At 31.3% G+C, this 21,186-nt stretch overlaps 1 protein-coding gene across 1 annotated transcript; it reads right to left on the reverse strand.

Moving 5' to 3' along the window:
• Nucleotides 1-15,080: 15,080 nt before the first annotated feature.
• LOC101256990 (uncharacterized) lies at nt 15,081-20,858 on the reverse strand. The gene is made up of 8 exons (XM_019214789.2): nt 20,608-20,858; nt 18,413-18,484; nt 16,583-16,625; nt 16,334-16,440; nt 16,140-16,244; nt 15,833-16,032; nt 15,657-15,726; nt 15,081-15,421 (listed from the first exon to the last, which is right to left on the reverse strand). Exons 1-8 carry the CDS (start codon nt 20,692-20,694, stop codon nt 15,254-15,256), a joined length of 852 nt encoding a protein of 283 aa, XP_019070334.1. The 5' UTR covers nt 20,695-20,858; the 3' UTR covers nt 15,081-15,253.
• Nucleotides 20,859-21,186: the final 328 nt, after the last annotated feature.

Raw genomic sequence — 21,186 nt, forward strand, 5'->3', positions numbered from 1 at the left:
AGTCGGTTGACCTTTTTGGGGATTCAATTTTCAAAAAGGTTTCACTGCTTTATTATTTAATTTTGTTGTTTCAATTTTAAGGTTTGGGCCTCTTTCGGGTCTTGTATACTTTTTTTCTTATTATTAATAAATCCACTTTTGAATTAAAAAAACGCATATGTTTCACTTCTAATCCTATTCACTTTTAATATACAACTCCAATATTATTAACCAGTGTTTATTTTTTAACACATATGACTCCATTTTTAGTTTAAGTCAACTTTTAACCATGACAAGTAACATTGATATATGAAAATTGTGTGAAAAAGATCAAGATTATTCTTCTAAAAAATTCAGGAAAAATGGGAGTTTTGTTAGGGTTTGCCCTGATTATCTACCATAATTAGATCTTTCTTGGTTAAAAGGTTTCTTGTTGGAAAAAATTTCTTCCCTATTTAGTTGATACTTTCTTGGAAGAGAGGTTTTGAATTTTTACAAAAAAAGAAAATATTTTCTTCTCATGCCAGCACACAATAACATCAACAATCTGGTTCTTAAAGAGTTTTATGTAGGGGAAATTATTCTCTCAATAAATTTTATGCATTTCTAATATAAGTTTACCGAAATAAACATTAAATTTGTCAACTTGTTATTTTGATACAAACCTTGTAATAGTTGCTTCTTTTGCTTAGCTTATTGAACGTGAAATTTTTTGAAAATATACTCCATCATACCCCTAATGTATAATGTTTTCATTCTTTATTTTTATTAAAAGGCTCGAAATCGATTTCCCAAAACTAAATCACATACACATTTGTTTTCCAGATCCAAACAAAGAAGAAACAAGTAAAGATATGGTACCTAACACAATTCAATCCCAAAAGTTCCTTTACGAGGGAAGGACGATCCAAGTCCATATAGCAAATCACACGTGTGGGACTTTAACCACCCTAACAAAATAATACCAAAACCCATTTACCTGTCAAAATAAAGATATATAAAACAAGAAAAAAAACAAAAACAATTAACACCAAATGGTTGTTGGGTATGTAGCAAGAATTGATGGGAAAGAGAGGAATTTGAAAAGTTGAGAACTTGAAGAGTTGGGAACTTGAAAAGTTCTCTTATGATTTAATGAAAATGCATTTGTCCCTCATCGGTGGTAGAAAGAAAAATATGAGAGTTTAAATACAAAAACAATCCAATTAATTGTTAAAAGGGTTGGAAAGAGGGACCCCTCGCGCCGTCGTCGTCATCGCTCGTATCGGCTACGACTACAACAAATGATCGAGAGATTATTTTTTGGACAAAGTTTGTTTTAATTATTTAATTAATGATTATTTAATTAATTAATTAAATGGACAAAAATGTTTTCAATTAATTAGTTGATAACAGAAGTTGAAAATAAACCGAAATATTTCAAATTTTTAGTTGACTAAGCCAACCCTACTTGGATCCGCACGCGACGCATTTTTCTTCGTGTACTTTTCTGTTGTGGATTGGTTCATTAACAGTAGAGTTTTTGGTAACTACACTCTACTAATTAAGATCATTTTACCTTGGGAGGTTATATTCCAAATCAAACCTTGGATACTAGAGGGGGATAATTTCCTTAAGGGGACACTATGAGTTCAGTGGACTTGATGTTTTTCCGATTTAAAAGGGTTTTCAGATTCTGGTACATTTTTTTTATTTTTGTTTTTGTGAATTAAATTTCTTTTTATCTCTCTTACTGGTTCTATAAATTTCAGTTACTTCGTGTTTTTGAACAATTCTTTAGAATCAGTAATTTCTGGTTTTATAACACAGATTGGAAACAATGGTATACTAAAGAAAACAACAAGTACATATAACTTCATTCCAGCTGAACATAAAGGCACAATTCAGCACACAACAGAGCAAAAGTGTCATTTCAACATTCCAAAAGTTAACTTAATTAAAAGCTACTCAGGTCATGCTTTGTTGTTTTTTTCTGCAGAAAATTTTCACTTTTTTCCCTGAATTGTTGTATCCTGCATTGCATTCTTGATAGTTGATACTGTCTTCATTCAACGGAAAATACACGTTCATAAACATTGAAATGTAGCACCTGCAACATCCATGCCGTTTTGTGGTCATCCTACAAAGACATATAGAAAAGTTTTACAATTATACATATGAAGTTGTGACAGTAGTTGAAAAGATCTATATCGAAGATACAGATTTAAGGTCTTCTAAGAAGGGCTGATGAACTCACTCGAAGAATGTCCTTAAAGGTGTTGTCAAATAGCTGAGGAGGAACTGCTTATGAATGCCTCAGATGGCTGTATTGTGAAGTTTGATCAAACAATAAATCCAAGAGAGATATAGATTATACTTATAAAGAAAATCACAATTATACATAAAACTTTAGCAGTAAGGACGGTAATGTTTACCTGATGAACTTGAATACTTTTGAAAGACTCAAAAAACATTGTGTCACATACTTTAGACGCAGCAAACAAGGTTTTTCAGTAAGTTTCTGTACCACTAGGTACAAGACCTGTACTATCGAGTAGAAGCGTTCAGGCGTTGCACAACAATAGGACATTCCCTTCTCTTGTATCAGAATTTTCATAACTATGAGAGGTTCAACCTGTGTGGCTGTACACCATTCATTTCATATAATCCAAGAAACAATATAGCCCCATAAACCAGAAAAATCATTCAAAAACACTATATAAAACAGAATGGAAAATCAGGAGTGACAAACATATCACCGTGCTAGAAGGGATGCTTTAGCACTAGGTATACCATGTGTCTTAGATGCATACAAGACAGAGTCAAAGGAGAAGAAGGAAGGTCATCAAACGCAACAGATATTACACTTATGTATAAGATAAAAATTATGTTTTATGTATATATAATAGATATTGAATGTCGTTGATTTTTTCAAATATTCACTTCTTTATATTTTACGCTTATTAAAATTTGGCTTAGTCTCATAAACTATTGAACATTATTCACATATTCCAAATTTTCATTCGAGATACGTGTTTATTAAGATAATACAGATATATTGTGGTTACCTTAAAACCACTCTCAAGAACGTAGATGAAAGAAACTTGTTAGTTCGGAGATGATATAAAGTTTTGATGATTTAACAAACTTAGAGATCTAACAAGGAATCAAATTCTTGTTATTGTGACTGCGGATAGTGAATCAATGATACACTTAGAGTGAGGTATATTTTTGTGTTATCATCAAAAATGAAAAAATAATATATTTTAGCTGTTTAGATGATCCTCACAAATACAGAGACATGTGCTCTCGTCAAGATTCAAATGAGGTACAATTATAAAGTTGTCATGCCAGGTGCTAGTAGGAATAGCGGACGAGATTATCTGTTTTGGTATCTCACAAATGCAGGGACTCCCTGCAAAATGGGTCACAACTTTAGAAGTTTTTCACGTCAGGAGGTTGGTAAAGCGTCAACATACTACACCAATAAGAATGAACGTAGTTATTTGTCCTATGGTCAGTAACTCTTTATGGTTGACTTAGTCAACATGACAAACAACAAATAAATTCATTCATTCAAAGAAGGAAGTCACCAGAAAGCCTCTCAAGAACTCATAAAGAAGTTTGCAAGGGACTTGATCCCTGTAACATTGCTTGCGTGAAAAGGTGACAAGACAGCTGTCAGAAAAGCTACTACGGTAGGTGCACAACTTTTCTAACAGCAAGCCTTCAGTCAATGGGAAGGTCTCAACAAATTTGTGGTAATTTATATTATCTCTTTCCAACAAATACAAACTTAAGATTTGGCACATAAAACCTGGATTTTGTATGAAAATTCATAAGCTTGAAAAGAAGGTCATCTTCAAGGAAGAACATTGCTCAACTCAACAAAGTGGCCTTATAGAGTAAAGAAGAGTCTGTTGTATTTAGAGTTTTGTGTATTATGTCCTTACATTGTAAATTGATCCTAATCTATACAATATTCAGATCTTGTTTCGGTTTCTAAAAGTCTAAGTCATCTAGAGTTAGACGTTTTAGTGAGCGGTGTGGTATCCGCTTAGTTGAAGTCTAAGTTATCTAGAGGTGATTGCTTAGTGTACAATGTTGCATCTCCTCTGGCTCGTCTAAGTAATAGGTGGTATTGCTTAGTGTAGAGATTAGAAAGCTAATCTCATTTTGTAAAATAACTTTTACTTTTGCTCTGAGAAAATTAGTAGAAGCAGTTTGAAAAGTCCTGTTGATACAGATCACGGTTTTACTCCCTTGAGGAGGTTTCCATGTAAAGTTATCTGTTCAAACATTACTTTCAGCACTTTTTTACTCCTTGTTATTTTAACTGGACACATATTTTTAGTTATTTTTCTTGATTGAGTGAAGGTACCTGGTCCTTGATTGACTCATCCATAGATAGCATTGGGGGTGACAACTTCCAATACACTGATATGACTTCCTGATATTCATAAGACGAACATTGTTTTCTTTGATTATCGACATGTCTACTTAGATTTCACAAATTGTTATGTCTTGTAGTGCTATATTTGATAATACTAAGATGTCTGCTATTTTTAATAGTAAACATGTGACCAAGACAATGCATATGTCCTTGAACGGTCTTTTTCCTATCTTTAACACTCTTCTTGAATGGCATGAAATCGCTAAGCAGGTGATCAACATCAAGATGTTTCTATAGCATAAACTCAACACAGATGGCTGCAGCAAAGCTAATCCAGGTAGTGCAGGAGGAGGTGAAATCATACCCAACCCACCCAACCTGTTTATTGTAACCTGCTCATTCATCAGCTCAACCTATTTCAACCCATTAAAAAAACATGTTAGAAGATATAATTTACCATGAATGTATTCTCTCTAGTCATCTAACCTTTTAAATCAGATGATCACATAATTTAACATGCATGTTATCAAATCTGTAACATTTCAAATGTTTAGACTAGATCTCACAAAATTCTAACATAAAACTCTATAAAAATCCAATTTATGATTATTCAACAAAATGTAAATCCATGAAAATTAAAAAAGATATACCAGCAAAAGCATGTAAATTGCATTGAAGGTGTTCCACAACAATGGACCTAGATATTCACATGTATCTCGCATTCACCAACTCGGAATATAACAACTACAAGCACTTTAAGAAGGTACAATAAACGGAGTAATAATTTGTTTCACCAAGCTTTTAGAATCTGCTTATTGTAAATATTGCTTTTTGTCATACATGCTTCAGGAATAAATATATTTAAAGAGAAACAACTTGTGCCAATATTGGACAAGCAATTTGTATTTTACCAAGTTAGCTTGGACAGACAAGTAATTTGATTTTCACTCAATTCTTTTCTTTAGCTTATGATAGCTAATTTAAGGTTAGATAATTTATATTTACTTGGTGCTTGGTTTTGTGTTGGGGGTTTGGGGAAGGGGGGGGGGAATCTTTGGGGCCGATTGAAGGAGGGTTGGATCGAAACTTGAAGCTGAAGAGCAAAGGAATTGCAGCTAGTTTTAAATATTTGAGGAAAACATTGGACAAAAAGTGAATTTTCAGATGAATATTTTAGGACATTTTGTAAAAAAAACATGTCCTAATAATATTTTTTAGAAATTTTAGATTTCCGAGTCTAAAATTGCATTTAAAGTGATTTGACTTATAAAAACATATTAACTTCTCCTATGCATTAAATTAGGGTCCTTAAATTGGTTGTTTGTGTACTTCACCTTAAATATACTATGCTAGTGAGGTCTATGGGTCATAAACAAGATAATGAAGGTGCACTGCAAAGCCTGAGTTTGACGAAGGGAATCTATAAACCGTAAAAGTTTCTACGAATCCTAGTTTGGATTTGTGAAAGAAGTTCTGAGACTATGAATTCTTTGAAGTCTACGAAGGGGGTTGACGACAGGTAAAGGAAAGTCACAGCATCTCTTAGAATCAAGGGGTGCAGTTGGTACAAACGGTCGGTTACTGCTCTCACTTGTTTCTCCCTTTCAACATTTTCTCCTTTATGTTTCTAGTAGGCATTAATTAGGGGAGAAGGAGCTAAAATACCCTTGAAGTATTGAAAATGGTACAAAATTACCCTTCATCCACCTATTGGCTCCAAAATGCCTTTTTCATCCACCTATTGGGTCCAAAATACTCTTGTCATCCACCTTTGGGTTCAAAATTGACCACAATTAAAATTAAACTCTTTAAATATTTTTAAAAATACTTGGCGTTCAACTATTGATTATAATTTTAATTTATTAATATAATTTAGGGATAATGCCCAAGTACCCCCTCAACCTATGCCTGAAATCTCAGAGACACACTTATACTATACTAAGGTCCTATTACCCCCTTAACTTATTTTATTAATAATTTTTTACCCCTTTTTAGCTTACGTGGCACTATCTTGTGGGTCCAACGATGGTTGACTTTTTTTTCCGAACTAGTGCCACGTAGGCTAAAAAGGGGTAGAAAATTACATATAAAATAATTTCAGGGGGGTAATAGGACCTTAGTATAGTATAAGTGTGTCTCTGGGATTTCGGACATAGGTTGAGGGGGTACTTGGGTATTTTCCCTATAATTTATAAACCAACCCACTCCCCACTCATTACTAACTAAACCTCACTCAATTAATGATTCAATTATAATATCAAAATTGTCATAAACACTACTAAAACACGATGAAATTATAGATTCCTGAAAATGACATTCAAAATTATTCGAGTCCGAATCGAAACCCCAATTAAATTTAGGTTGAGCCGCTTATTTAGTAAGACACTTTCTTTCAAAATTGAATTAGAAATTTATGATTAAAGGTAAACAAGTAATACATCCTGAATTAATTCATGCACTTTTTTATAAATATAATTTTATAAGTATTTATGATTTGTTTTAAAACCTTTAATATATTATTTTGAAAAAAAGTTACTTATGAAGTAACATCACATAATTTAGACGTAAGAATAATTAAGATGAACATAGTCAGACTTTTAAGTTTATCGGTGATTTTTATTTAGCCACATGAATGTATGATAATTTACTTCTATAATTTTTTAAAACGCTCAATTGGCAGTAGCTTGCATTAATAACGTGACTGTTTATTAAGAGGAATTTAATTAGTAACGGGTGGGTAATGGATTGATATATAAATTATACCAATAAGTTAAATTATAACAAATAGTTGAGCACCGCGTATTTTAAAAAAATATTTAAATAGTTTAAATATAAAACCGTTAAATAAGTGGTCAACTTTGAACCAAAAGGTGGATGACAAGGGTATTTTGGACCTAACAGGTGGGTGGAAAGGGTATTTTGGAGCCAATAGGTGGATGAAGGATAATTTTGTACAATTTTCAATACTTTGAGGGTATTTTAGGCCCTTTCCCATTAATTAGTAAGGGTGTCACCCGTTGTCCCTTGGGATCCTGATGTATCCCAATCTCGATTAGTCCTTAAATCATTCTAACACAACTCACTAGTTGGATGTTGTTAGATTAGAATATTTTTAAATACAGGCTCTTACTTCAACTCAGTCCACTAACCTGGTGGATTAGACTAACCTATATTGCCAAACAAAAAAGGAGGGGTGGGGTGGGGTGGTGGTTCTTCTATAGGCATAGAAATTGGATGGATGATCTTTATACAACTTAGCGAGATTCTAGGTGTTTCAAAGAGTATTGAGCGTCTTTTTAACAAAATTAATACAAATTCTGTCAAACCATATGATTTACATACAAATTCGATTAAAACATATAACTAACTTATATACAATTATGTTGTTGTATGTATTTTATTTGTTGTTGAATTTATTTTTATGTCATGTGTATTTCAATGTATACAATTTATTTATGTCTTCCACTTCAAGTGTCAATATGATATTTTAATGAAAACCACCTCTCTAATTGATATTTTGATACAATTAACTCCAAAGGATATCATCAATAGTTTGCGGAAAAAACTCAATCCAAATAAATAACAATTTTGTGAGAGATCACTTCGATTGGTTTGTCAATGAAGTTTTTTAGCAAAGTAATTGAAGCCTAAAATTGAGAAAAATGAAGTATTGCTTACTTACTTTGTACACAATTGATAAATAAACTTATTTAGTAATCAAATAGGAATTTCCCTCATATTGATAATTAACTTTATAATTTTATTTGTATATCTTAAAATTCCCAAAAGTACTTATAATCATCATCCTATAACAATAACAATTATTTATTTTATTGAAAAAAATAGATGATTGTATTCATGTTACTCAAGAATTGCATTAGTAATCTGTCTACTTATAGAAATTACATTCCTAATTTTGATTATTGACAAAATTAAATAAATTTCTCTTTTTAGAAAAAATGAAATGCTTACCCTTAGGCTAGCTTGTGAACCACTTAATTAGGGCTTGTATATGACTATTTTGGTACATATGATATATTAAATAATATATAAGATGAGAAAACAATCATATAAGTGATTTATACGAAGGACTAACAAAAGTTCATCTTATATGAAATTTAACGGTCTTTCTAAAATAGCGTCTTAAAAAATACCAGATTCATAAATTTCATTGTCTTTATATCTCAAAAATGCATAACATGCACATATATAGAATAACAAACACGAACATCAAATGTATACAAATGAATTAAGAAAAATGTATATAAAAAATATTTAAACCATGCAATATATCTTGATGAGTTGACACATGACTTTTCCATGAAGATTATTGTCATGGAGTAACAACACCAACTGATTTGGAGTGAGATCATTTAAGTCAAGAGAATTTTGTTGCATATCCGCAGGAGAAGAGGAAATATTGCATACTGATCGCGATGATAACAATGTAGATTCAAGAAATGGTGACTCTGGTGGATTCTCCATAGAAATTCGTAAGGGAAAACTTTTTCCTTTTGATTTTTTTTTTCAAATGAGAAAGAAGACAATAAAGAAAAACATTTTGACTCACTTTTAACGGTGAAAGAAAAAAAGAGTTATTTGCTGTCTTTGGAAGAAACTTAGGAGATGGACAAATGTATAATTATATTTAATTTTTTGGCTTATGTAGATTCTTACAATTAAGGAAGAAAAGTTATGTTTTACAGTAATATTTACTATTTAAGCCCTTCTAATTTAAATGACACTCCTTTTATTCTTTACCAAAATGAATATTATTTTAGACAGATATTTAAGTTTTTATTTTTCTTCATCCACCCTAAAACACCCCTACCCACCCACCCCCATCCCCACAGCCCACCCCATCTTTGCCCCAAAAAGATTAAGTTTAGTTTTTAAAAAAATATTATTAATTTTAAAATTATTTTTTACTCTTTAATAAAAATAAAATATATTTTCTCAAAAAAAAATCATTCATAAGAAAAACACTAAAAAATCTCTTTCAGAAAATATTTCTATTCATCAACCAAACATGAGAAAATGAGTCAAAAATCTACTTGTTTCCATTAAAATATTTTCCATGAAACATTTTTTCCTTTATACCAAAACACATCCTTAGTGTCAACTTCAACACTTTGATACTATACATATCTATAGATTACAGAAGTAGATACATTTCTAACATAGTCACTTTGATAACTATACCATATAATTACTAAAAAGAAATTTATCATTAGAAATTGAAGATTCTAACTGCTACCCTCAATTACATCAATTTCATGATAACCAAATAAATATTTGACTAAACAATTATATTATATAATTGCACTGACACTCAAATTCAATTACAAAACATTCAAAAGTAACATCTAAAACTATATTCTTACATTTTATTGTTTAGATTTGAAAAGATGGACTGACTTGAGACGTGAGAGTAGTTGATATGTTGGTAGCCCATACTTTTATTTAGCAAAAAGTCCTTTCAAGAATGACTTATAAACAAATAAAAAAAATTAAACCACATAATGCATATAACTTCTCCTAATAGTAATTGAAAATCACTTAAAAACAATGTGATAAATGAAATGAACCATACAAATTCTAGCATAATCAAGAGTTTCAGAAATAAAGGTATGAAGATAAATCCTAGGTCAAATTATTGGTGATTCATTGCAGCTTATTGGTGTTCGAGAGAAACCAATTTGATTCGGGGTAAACTATTCGAGAGGAAGTTTATTCCCAGCAAAGTCTAGCTTAGTCATTGATTTACAACAGTTTACTATTAATTGCAATTACCCGGTTATTTACCTTAGCCCATAATCCTATCGCTCACGTCCCAAAAAATTCCGTCTCCATACTCATATTAATTTACCGTTTTAGTTGATGATTAATTACCAACCCCCTTTGATATTTGACACTTGTGTCACCCTATTATTTGAATCATGTTTTCATTCATAAATGTCTTTTAACTATGATTGATTTGAACTGGTTTTCACTTGGCTACTTATTAATTCTCGAAACCACACCTTGTGGAATGATTTCAACCCTTGATTGGGTGGCACTTGACATGGAAGTAGTGTTTTGATAATCTTGAAAGATCATTACGGCACAAAGAACCCTCAAGGCAGTGATCCTCACATACTCCAAAGGCTTGTCATTGACACAAGGCTTGACAAATGGATGGAAATAATGTGGTATTTTAGCTGCAAAGATAAGTTACTAGAAGACCTAATTGGTACTCACACAACAGTATAAAGAATTATTTCAGAAACTTGATTCACTTTAACGAGTAGTTTGGCATAAATTTCATTTCAATTGGTGTTGTTTCGAGAACTAACATTACCTTTTATGAGGTCCTTTCTTGTTTCTGAATTATCAGCCATAACCTGAAGAATACTCATATAGAGATCAAAATTTCAGTTCATGAAGACCTCATATAGAAAGAAGCTTCATCAAAAACCAGTTACAATTTAAAATCTTCACCGAGTATGTTAGTTTTTGAGAATTACATTTTGTGCACACACACTTATCGCTAATTGCCACTAAAAATACAGATTTAGTAGGAATTGAGCTATTGCCGCTAATTAATTATCGCTAAAGATCATTTTTAATGCAGTGGTCTTATCATATATTTCATCAGATGAAGTGTATCTCTAATGAATTTCACTGTGATATTTATAAACAACAGATTTCCAGTGATTTCCACAAACTAAAACATTACAACATAAAGCACAATCACGAAATGTAACAGGTCTTGCACAATTTACTAGTACATTGATCATCTCGTGACTATTGAGAACACATGACATCAGATGGTTCTATTTCTCAATCTTTCTATTTCTTTTGCTGCTTCAACGCACTATTTTGATGGTATATTACTGAACGGAAACAAAGCAAGAGCACGACAAGCTCGAGTTTCTTCCCTCATAAATAGCATTAAGGGTGAAAACTTGCAATACACTGATATGATTTCCGGAAATTCATAAGGCAAATTTTATTACGCGTGCATTGACAACTTCTTGCACATTATCATTTTGCCCCTACACTAGATTAAAATATTATAAATATTTAGTTAATTTCATGTTTAAATATTAGTGATCATATATTTATTTTATTATTACTAAAATTGAGAACAAAAAAAGTTGAAAATTGAAATACCATTTTGCCCTATACTAGATTAAAATATTATAAATATTTAATTAATTACATGTTTAAATATTAGTGATAATGGAGGATTGTTTACTCTTTCAAATTTTGATCGAGGTTCATTGCATATATTTAATATTCTTAAAGTTGTTCTTTTTTATCTATTTTTCCCCTTCAAACCTTCAAATAATATTTAAATTAAAGCTTTAAGATGTCTCTTTGTATTCCTTTATTTTTATCTATATAAATTCATCTTTTTCTTATTTCATGAAACTCACATCTAAAATTATCCTTTTCATTTTATAGTTAAAGTAGTGAAGCCATCAATATCTAAAGTATATGATATGATTATATATATCACTTTACAAAAACAAAGTGATTTTTCTATTTGATTCATACTTTAGTTTGACTAGATGGAGAAAACTTTTGAATTTGATTGGATAAGAGAGAAGGTGTCGACAAAAACATAGAAAATTACGTGTCAATTTTGTATTTCTTTTTTTATTTATATACTGTTATGATTAAAGTCTTAGTAAGGATGCTTATATGTTATTTTTGTCTTCTATGTCTATTTTTTTATTTCACTATTAGTCTTCTTTAATTTAATTTTCTATAAATTATTACCATAAAGTTTATTTGACATTGTTGCATTTTCGTACTCATTATACACATGTTTTCATTGAATTTTAATATTCCCAATGAATTAATAACATATTGCATGAGACAAATAAAGGGAATCACTTAGATTTCATTTGAATGAAATTTGTATTATTCATGAATTTGATAATGCATCCTTCCCTTTCAATTTTATCCAATTCATCACACACAATTATTCAAATATTATTTCTAATTTTTTAGAAGTTTTGCACAAGTTAGCATTGAATTATACATGTACAATGTACGTGTCCAAATCTAATTTTCAAATGCATGGTTAAATTAAGGTCATATTAAATTGTACGTCATACCTATTTTGGGTAAATATGACATATTTTCTTATAGTATAAAAACAGAAAACTAACCATATCATCATAAATTGTATAAAGACCACTAATAAAAGTTCGCTCATTGTGAAATCTAATGTCCACTAAAAAACATCACGAAAAAATCAATGATCGATGAGCTTTTTTGCCTTTCTATCTCACTCATCAAACAACTATCAAGTACTAGACAACAATATATAACAAACATATATACAAAAATTAACACTTATATAAAATAGACATATGATAAATTAGTTTACAAATTAAATGTGTCATATACCTTGTAGAGGCGATGCATGACCTCTTCATGAAGACTAGCATTATAGATCAATAGCACCAATTGATTTGAAGTGAGAGCACCTAAGTCAGTATTTTTCTACGATGACGATGATGACTATGATCCCAATGTTGATTCAGAAAACGTCTTACAATAAATTTTTTGCTTAAACAATCTTCCAAATGAGAAAGTAGACACTAAAATATGGTGTATATTTTTATTGCTATTCAATAAATACGACTTATTTTTCTTTAATGAGAGAAGAATGAAGGGGATCATAGAAAATTCATTTGAATGAAATTTGTGGTGTGGTTAAACTTTATAACAATAATAAATATCGATCGATTGTATTATTCGTGAATTTGAGGATGTATCCTTCTCAAGTTCAATGTACGTGCCAAAATTTATTTTTCAAATAAAATGTTAAATTGAGGTCATGTTGAATTCTACATTATGCACATTTTGGGTAAATATGACATATTTTCTTATAATATAGAAAGAAAAAACCAATCATATCATCATAACTTCTATAAAGACCACCAACAAAAGATCATTCATTATAATGTCCATTAAAAATTATCACGAATAAAAATCATTAATGATTGATGAACTTTTACCATCTCTATCTCAGCGATCGAATGACTATCAAGTACAAGACAACAGTACATAGAAAATATATATACACAAAAATAACACTTATATAAAATGGATCCTATAATAAAAAAATATTATAAATGTGCCATGTACCTTGTAGATTGATGCACAACCTCTTCACAAAGACTAGCATCATTGATTAATAACACCAACTGATTTTGAGTGTGAAAACCGAAGTCAGTAGGATTTTTCTATGGTAATGATGATACCGATGATCACAATGTTGATTAAAAAATGGTGACTCAGATAGATTCTTCATTGGAAAGTCTTAAAAAAAATTATTCTAAAATATCTTCCAAATGAAAAAGGAAACACTAAAATGACGTGTTTGATTTTAGTGAAAGACGACAGGTAATTGTTTGCATACATTTAAAAGAAATTGAAGAAGGAGATAAAGAAATTTAGTTATATTTATGGAATCACCTTCGTTTACATGATAGAACTCAAAATCCTCATGAAAGATGACGACGATACAATTGAGAAAGTTCAAAGAACAATGATTCAATATTAAAGAAGAAGAATAATATTCACCATTTGAGAAATTTCTCGGAGTAAACAAAGAAAAAAAAAGATTTAGCCTTTCAAATTCCAACCACGTGGCTTCGGCAGGGTGGGGGTGGGATGACCCATTTGGACAAACCAAGCTTAAGCAAGTCTTTTTTATTTCAGACACGGACATCTCACTATATATTGGGTAACTCAACATTTCTTTTGGGCTTTCTCAATTTGGTCTCATGTTTTATCAAAGTTTAGTAGAGGACCAACCTCCAAATAGACCCAAAGTTTCTCAGCCACACGACAACATTGCAAAATATCTCATAATATAGTTCTAGAAATGCGTGTTGCAAGTTTATCTCGAAATATTTCATATAATTTTGTATTTAAAATGACATATATCTATTGGTATTTACTGAAAAAATATGATCATAAGATACATCTTGACAAAACAAATACCAGAATGATAATCATAATTCCATAATAGTTTGAAACAAGAAAACATTCATTACATTATTTTTCCAGTAATATGGTGTGTATCTTTATTGTGATTCAATTAATAAGACTTACTTTTTCTTTAATGAGAGAAGAAAGAAGGGGATCATTTGAACTTGATTTGAATGAAATTTGTGGAGTGATTGTACTTTAAAACGATAACAATTATCGATCGATGGTACTATTCTTGAATTTGAGCGAGTAACCTTCTCAAGTGCACCGTGTCAAAATTTAATTTTCAAATAAAATGTTAAATTAAGATCATGTTGAATTATACGTCATGCCCATATTGGGTAAGTATGACATATTTTTTTATAATATAGAAAGAAAAAACTAATCATATCATCATAAATGCCATATAGACCACTAACAAAAGTTCATTGAAATCTAAGTCCATTTAAAGCACATCTCTATCGTGAGCCTGTTGTATTACATATTACTGAACGAGTATTATTTAATTAAGCTTAGGATGCATGTGACATACAATAACTACAACGACAAATTACCAAATCTAATCGCACAAATGGGATTTGAGGAGGATGGTGTGTATGCAGATGAGCAGATCTTATCCTGTGAAGGTAGAAATGTTGTTTCTAATAGACCCTCGGCTCAAATAAAATATAAATATGCCAAGACATTGACAAAGTTGCAATATGGGAAACTGCTAAGATAACTTCATCTCAGCTGAACAAAACTACCATTCAATACAGACAAAGCAAGTAAAGCAACCATCCAGTACATAACAAAGCAAAAGTATTAGTCTTAAGGAGGCTCAAGAAGTTCTCGAGCTTTTAACAGTTGAACAGTTAACTTAAAACATATTTTCCCTCTACTGAGGTCATTATTTCCTGTCTTTTCCTACAGAACAACTTCACTTCTTTCTCTTTCCCTTACCCTTTGAACTTGATGCATAACTTGATGCAGCCTTCTTTGCAATCCTTTTTCTCTCTTCAATTGGCGGAAAATATAGACATCCATAAATATTGAGAGTAGAACCTGCAACATCCACGAAGCTTCGTGGTTGTGCTGCAAAGACATACAAAAGTTTACAATTATACACATGAAGCTGTAACAGTAGTTGAAAAGATCTATATTTTTTTATCGATACAAAAGAGATTTATCGGTGGTCACTAAACTTATTCATTGCAACACTAAAGTCACAATTCTTTATTGTACGAGTAAAGTAACTAACTTTTTGTAACACTAAAGTAACAAGACTAGTTGTTATAACAGTAAAGAAGAGTGCACATATGAAACTCACGAGAAGAGTGCGCCTGAAGGTGTTGTCAAATAGCTGAGGAGGAATTTGTCTTATCAATTCATCACATGGCCTGCATTTTGAAGGTTGATCAAACAATAAATCCAATAGAGATATAGTTGATACTTAGATAGAAACCGCAATCATGAAATTTGAGCCGCAGGGGCGAGAATGTTTACCCGATGGACCTATATATTTTTGACACACATACATAACACTGTATCACATATTCTAGATGCAGCAAACAAGTTTTGAGAGAAAGTTTCTCAACCACTCGTCTTAAGACTTGTACTATCGAGAAGAAGCATTCAGGCGTAGCAGAACAATAGGTAAGTCCACTCTCTTGCGTCAGAATATTCATAACTATGAGAGTTGCAAGCTGTGGAGGTACAACATTAATTTAATATGAGATCCAAGAAATAGAATATCATCATAAACCAGCGAAGTAATTTAGAAACACTATTAATAAAACAGAAATGGACTAACCTTCTGTGACTTTTTGTCATATACATCAATGCACTTCAGGCACAAAGGAACCACTTCCGATTCCAAGAAGAAACAAAGGGCATGTGATCCATGTGGATCATCAAACTGCACCAGCAAGCAAAATATCAGAATCATGAAGTAGCACTTCCACAAATGAAGAACACGTGTGTATATCTGTTCAAATGGACGGATACCTTTGTCAGGTCATTGAGAACACCCAAGGTAGTGGTCCTCACACACTCCATATGCTTATCATCTCCACACGGCTTGAGAAATGGATAGAAATAACATGGTATTTCAGCTGCAAAATGAAATTACTAAAAGAGTTAACTGTTTCTTACACTACATTAAAAAGAATTCTTTCAGAAACTTGATTCACTCTAACTAGTTATTTCGCGCGTTAATTTCATTTCAATTGGTGTCATTTCTAAAACTGATATTACCTTTTATGAGCCCCGTTCTTGTTTCTGGGTTATTAGCCATAACCTGAAGAATATAACCATAAAAATTATACGTTGTGCATTCACTTATCAGTTGTCTTACATAAAAATTGCATTGAAACTCTTTTACTCTTTCTAAGAAAATGTGTTACAGGAAGTTAATATGAAGAACATTAATACCATAAAAATTTTAAAAAATAAAAATAAAAATACTCAGGTAGGTGTGTTTTGGTATGAGTGGAAAATATTTTTTGGGAAGTATTTTAATTTCTAGTGTTTGGTTTGGTGATTGAAAAGTATTTTTCAAAAAATTCTTTTGTTTTTTTTGTCGGAGTGTAGAAAATACTTTTTAGGAAATCAGAAATTGACCCAAATAACAAAGTCGATATTTGATCCAGAACTCAAGCTTAATATCCGAATTGAGACACAATCCCAACACTCGAACCTGGACACGACCCCAACGATCGATTCAAGATCCGACCGCGAGTTCACACACTAGATATAATTCCAAACCGGTACATGATCCCGACTCAAGACTTGACTTCTGAACCTAGACCTGACAAGAAACCCAACTTGCAAATCGACATCTGACTCAAACATATGACCATAATGAGCGATTAGGGATCCAACCTCGTCTCTTAAACCTGAGACCCAACTCTAACACTCGATTCGGAACCCCATCTCGACACCTAGCTCGGAACTCAACCCCTACACCCGACCCAAATTTGATCTCAAATCCTGATTTGAGACTAGACACCCAAATTATTTAGGATCCGACCCGGAAACACAATCCGACTTTGGATCGAATTTCAAATCTGGACTTGATACCAACTTTTGACTCGGGATCAACATCTGAACTGGGATTTGATATCGACACCTTGTCCATTACCCGACTTCCAAATCGACATCTACCCCCGATGATCGATCTAAACCTAACCTCGACTCTTGACCTAAGATCCAACTCCAACACCTGACTATGAGTCCCACCCTAAAACTTAGCTCGAGACTCGACTTCGACACACAAACTCAAATCCTGATTGAAGACCCGACACCCAAATTGGGATTTGACCCCTACCCCATTCGATACCACAGAGTTGGATATCAAATCAAAGTTGAGAGTCAGGTTTCAAATCAAGAATCAGGTCATATTTCGAATTAGTATCGGAATTCAGTACCCAAGACTTGAGTTACGGTGGAAATTTGAGCTGTGAGGTTGAATAAGTTTAAGAAAATGTTTTCTTTACTTTTTGGAGGTAAGTTATTTTTCTTAAATTTAAGAAAAAATGTTAATTCGAAAAACATTTAGGAACCGTTTGGTGAAGTGTATAAAAATAATGTTCAATAGGGTGTATCATTAGTAATGATTGGATTAGTTATGCATACATTATTTCCTACATGTAACAAGTCTTGCGTAATTTACTAGTACATTGATCATCTCGTGGTTATTGAGAACGAATGAAATCGGGTGGTTCTGTTTCTCAATCATTCTAACCTTTTTTGTTACTTCAATAGTATAAATTTATAACACACTATTTGATGGTATATTACTGATATGAAACAAAGCTATAGCACAACAAACTCGAGTTGCTTCCCTCATAGATAGCGTTGAGGGTGAAAACTTCTTATACATAGATGTGACTTCCTGAAATTCATAAGAAATATTATTACGGGCACATTGACGACTTCTTCAACATCAAAATACGAGTGTTTTATATGTTTTTGATTATATTTCACATAACTTAACACCTTAAATTTTTAAATGAGAGGTCTCTAAAAATTCAATTTAAGATTATCCAACAGAATATAAAACCGCAAAAATTAAAAGAAGTATACCAGCAAAAGCATGTAAACTGTGTTGAAGCTGTTCCACAGCAGCAGAGCTCGATTTTTGCATGAATCTTTCTTCTGAAATATATAAAAGTCACCAACTCAGAATATGACAATTACTAGCCCTTTTAGAAGATTAAAAAAGGACTAAAATTTGTTTTGCCAGATGCTTAAAATGGGAAGTGTTGTTTGTCAAAAATGCTTAACAATACTTTTGAAGTGTAACATTTTATGTTTAACTATTAATATCAAAATTAATTATGATAACATTAGAGCAACAATTTGTGCTTTAACTTATAAGTTCAAAAGTGTTCTTTTTATATATAAAAAAAGTGGGTCCTCAAATTGGTTATTTGTGCACTTCCTCTCAAATAAAATTTGATTGTGAGGTCAATCTAATACAGATCAGTAGTTAGATTAAGATATTTCTAAGATGGTCACTCGATTAAGTTTTTTTAGGAGAAGGTCAACTTTCTTTTATATCCGCAGTAAAGTGATTTTGTTGACTTTCAATAAGTACATACATTTTGTATGATCTTGAAACAAGAAAACATTCTACATTATTTTTTCCTAAAAAGATGGTGTATATTTTAATTATAATTCAATAACTAAGAATTACTTTTTCTTAAATGAGAGAAGAATGAAGGGGATCATTTAAACTTCATCTGAATGAAATTTAGGGTGTGATTGTACTTTATAACGGTAATAAATATCGATTGATTGTACTATTCATAAATTTGAGAATGCATCCTTCCCTTTGATCAATTTTGTCCAATTCATCACATAATTATTCAAATATTATTTCTAATGTTTTAAGAAGTTTTCACTAATCAACATCGAATTATACACGTGCAACATACGTGTGAAAATTTGATTTTCGAATAAAATGTTAAATTGCGGTCATGTTGAATTCTACATCATGCCCATTTTCGGTAAATATGACATATTTTCTTATATTTGTAGTTATATTTGTAGGTTCGCCTTTGTTGACATGATGTAGAGATCGATATCTTCAAGAAAGATGACGATGAACAATTGAGATAGTTGAAGTCAGTAGTAAAGAAGATGAATAGAGTAACGCTCTTGGAACTTTTTCGGAGTAAACAAAGTGAAAGAAGCCTTTTCCTTTAAAATGCTAACCACTTGGCTTCAGCTGGGTGGGACTGGACTGACCCGTTTTGACAAACTATCTTGGGCCGCCCAACATTTCTTTTGGGCTTCACTATGTTCTAATAATATAAATGATACTTCATAAATAGGATTCCTTTTTACACTCTTCTAAAATAAATTTTCATATGTGATTTTTGACAAAAAATAAAATATATGATTTTTTTAAAACTACAACTACCCTTCCACTCAGGCCCAGACATCCTGGCATAGATATGAAAACTATTCTCAAAATGACATTAAAATCAATCATGTCAAAGTTCAACAAGTTTTTCCAGATTTTATATCCCATAAATGTAATTCTATTACAATTTGCGATAGATAGATAAATTTGTTGACTTTCAATTAGTACATATATTTTGTATGATCTTGAAACCAGAAAACATTCATTACATTATTTTTTTCTAAAAATATGGTGTATAATTTAATTATAATTCAATAAATAAGAATTACTTTTTCTTAAGTGAGAGAAGAATGATGTGGATCATTTAAACTTCATCTGAATGAAATTTAGGGTGTGATTGTACTTTATAACGATAATAAATATCAATTGATTGTACTATTCCTAATTTTTAGAATGCATCCTTCCCTTTGATCAATTTTGTCCAATTCATCACATAATTATTCAAATATTAAGAAGTTTTCACTAATCGAATTATACACGTGCAACGTACGTGTCAAAATTTGATTTTTGAATAAAATGTTAAATTGGGGCCATGTTGAATTATACATCATGCCCATTTTTGGTAAATATGACATATTTTCTTAAGTTATTGAAAGAGAAACTAATCATATCATCATAATTTCTATAAAGACCACTAACAAAAGTTCTTTCATTGTGAAATATAATGTCCAATTAAAAAAATCAAGAAAAAAATCAAATATAGATGATTTTTTTGCCTTTCTATCTCACCCATCGAATGACTATCCAGTAGAAAACAACAATATATAACTAACATATATACAAAAATTAACACTTACATAAAATAGATCGTATAACAAAAAGTACTATAAAAATTAAATGTGTCATATACCTCGTAGAGGTAATGCATGACCTCTCCACGAAGACTAGCATCATCGATCAATAGAACCAACTGATTTGGGGTGAGCACCCAAGTCATTAAGAATTTTTTGTGATGGAGATGATGACGATGATCCTAATGTTGATTCAAAAAAAGGTGACTCAGTAGATTCTCCATTGAAAAGTCTAACAAAAAAATTATTTGTTTAAATGATCTTCCAAATGAGAAACAAGACACTAAAATGACGCGTTTGACAACGAGTAATTGTTTTTTTACCCTTAAGATAAATTGAAGTCGGAGATGGAAAATGTAGTTATATTTGTAGCTTTGCCTTTGAAAGTTTTTCGGAGTAAACAAACCGAAAGAAGCCTTTGCCTTTCGAATGCCAACCACGTGGCTTTGGCCGGGTTTGATTGGAAAACCCATTTTGACAAACTACCTTGGGCATCGCACCATTTGTTTTGGTCTTTCTCACTTTGTTCTCATAATACAAATGATACTTCATAAATAGGATTCCTTTTTAAACTATTCTAGAATAAATTTTCATATGTGGTTTTTGTCTAAAAATAAAAGATATGAGTTTTTTTGCAG

The sequence above is a fragment of the Solanum lycopersicum genome, chromosome 7, assembly GCF_036512215.1.
Source record: "Solanum lycopersicum chromosome 7, SLM_r2.1".
Classification (NCBI taxonomy): domain Eukaryota; kingdom Viridiplantae; phylum Streptophyta; class Magnoliopsida; order Solanales; family Solanaceae; genus Solanum; species Solanum lycopersicum.

Coding starts and splice junctions, on each gene's coding strand:
- LOC101256990 (XM_019214789.2), bottom strand. CDS start 20,694: ATGACTTGGGTGCTCACCCCAAATCAGTTGGTTCTATTGATCGATGAT. Junction 18,485..20,607: donor TCATGCATTACCTCTACGAG/GTATATGACACA, acceptor TATATATTTCAG/AAGAAAGATTCATGCAAAAA. Junction 16,245..16,333: donor TTCTCAATGACCTGACAAAG/GTATCCGTCCAT, acceptor TTGCTGGTGCAG/TTTGATGATCCACATGGATC.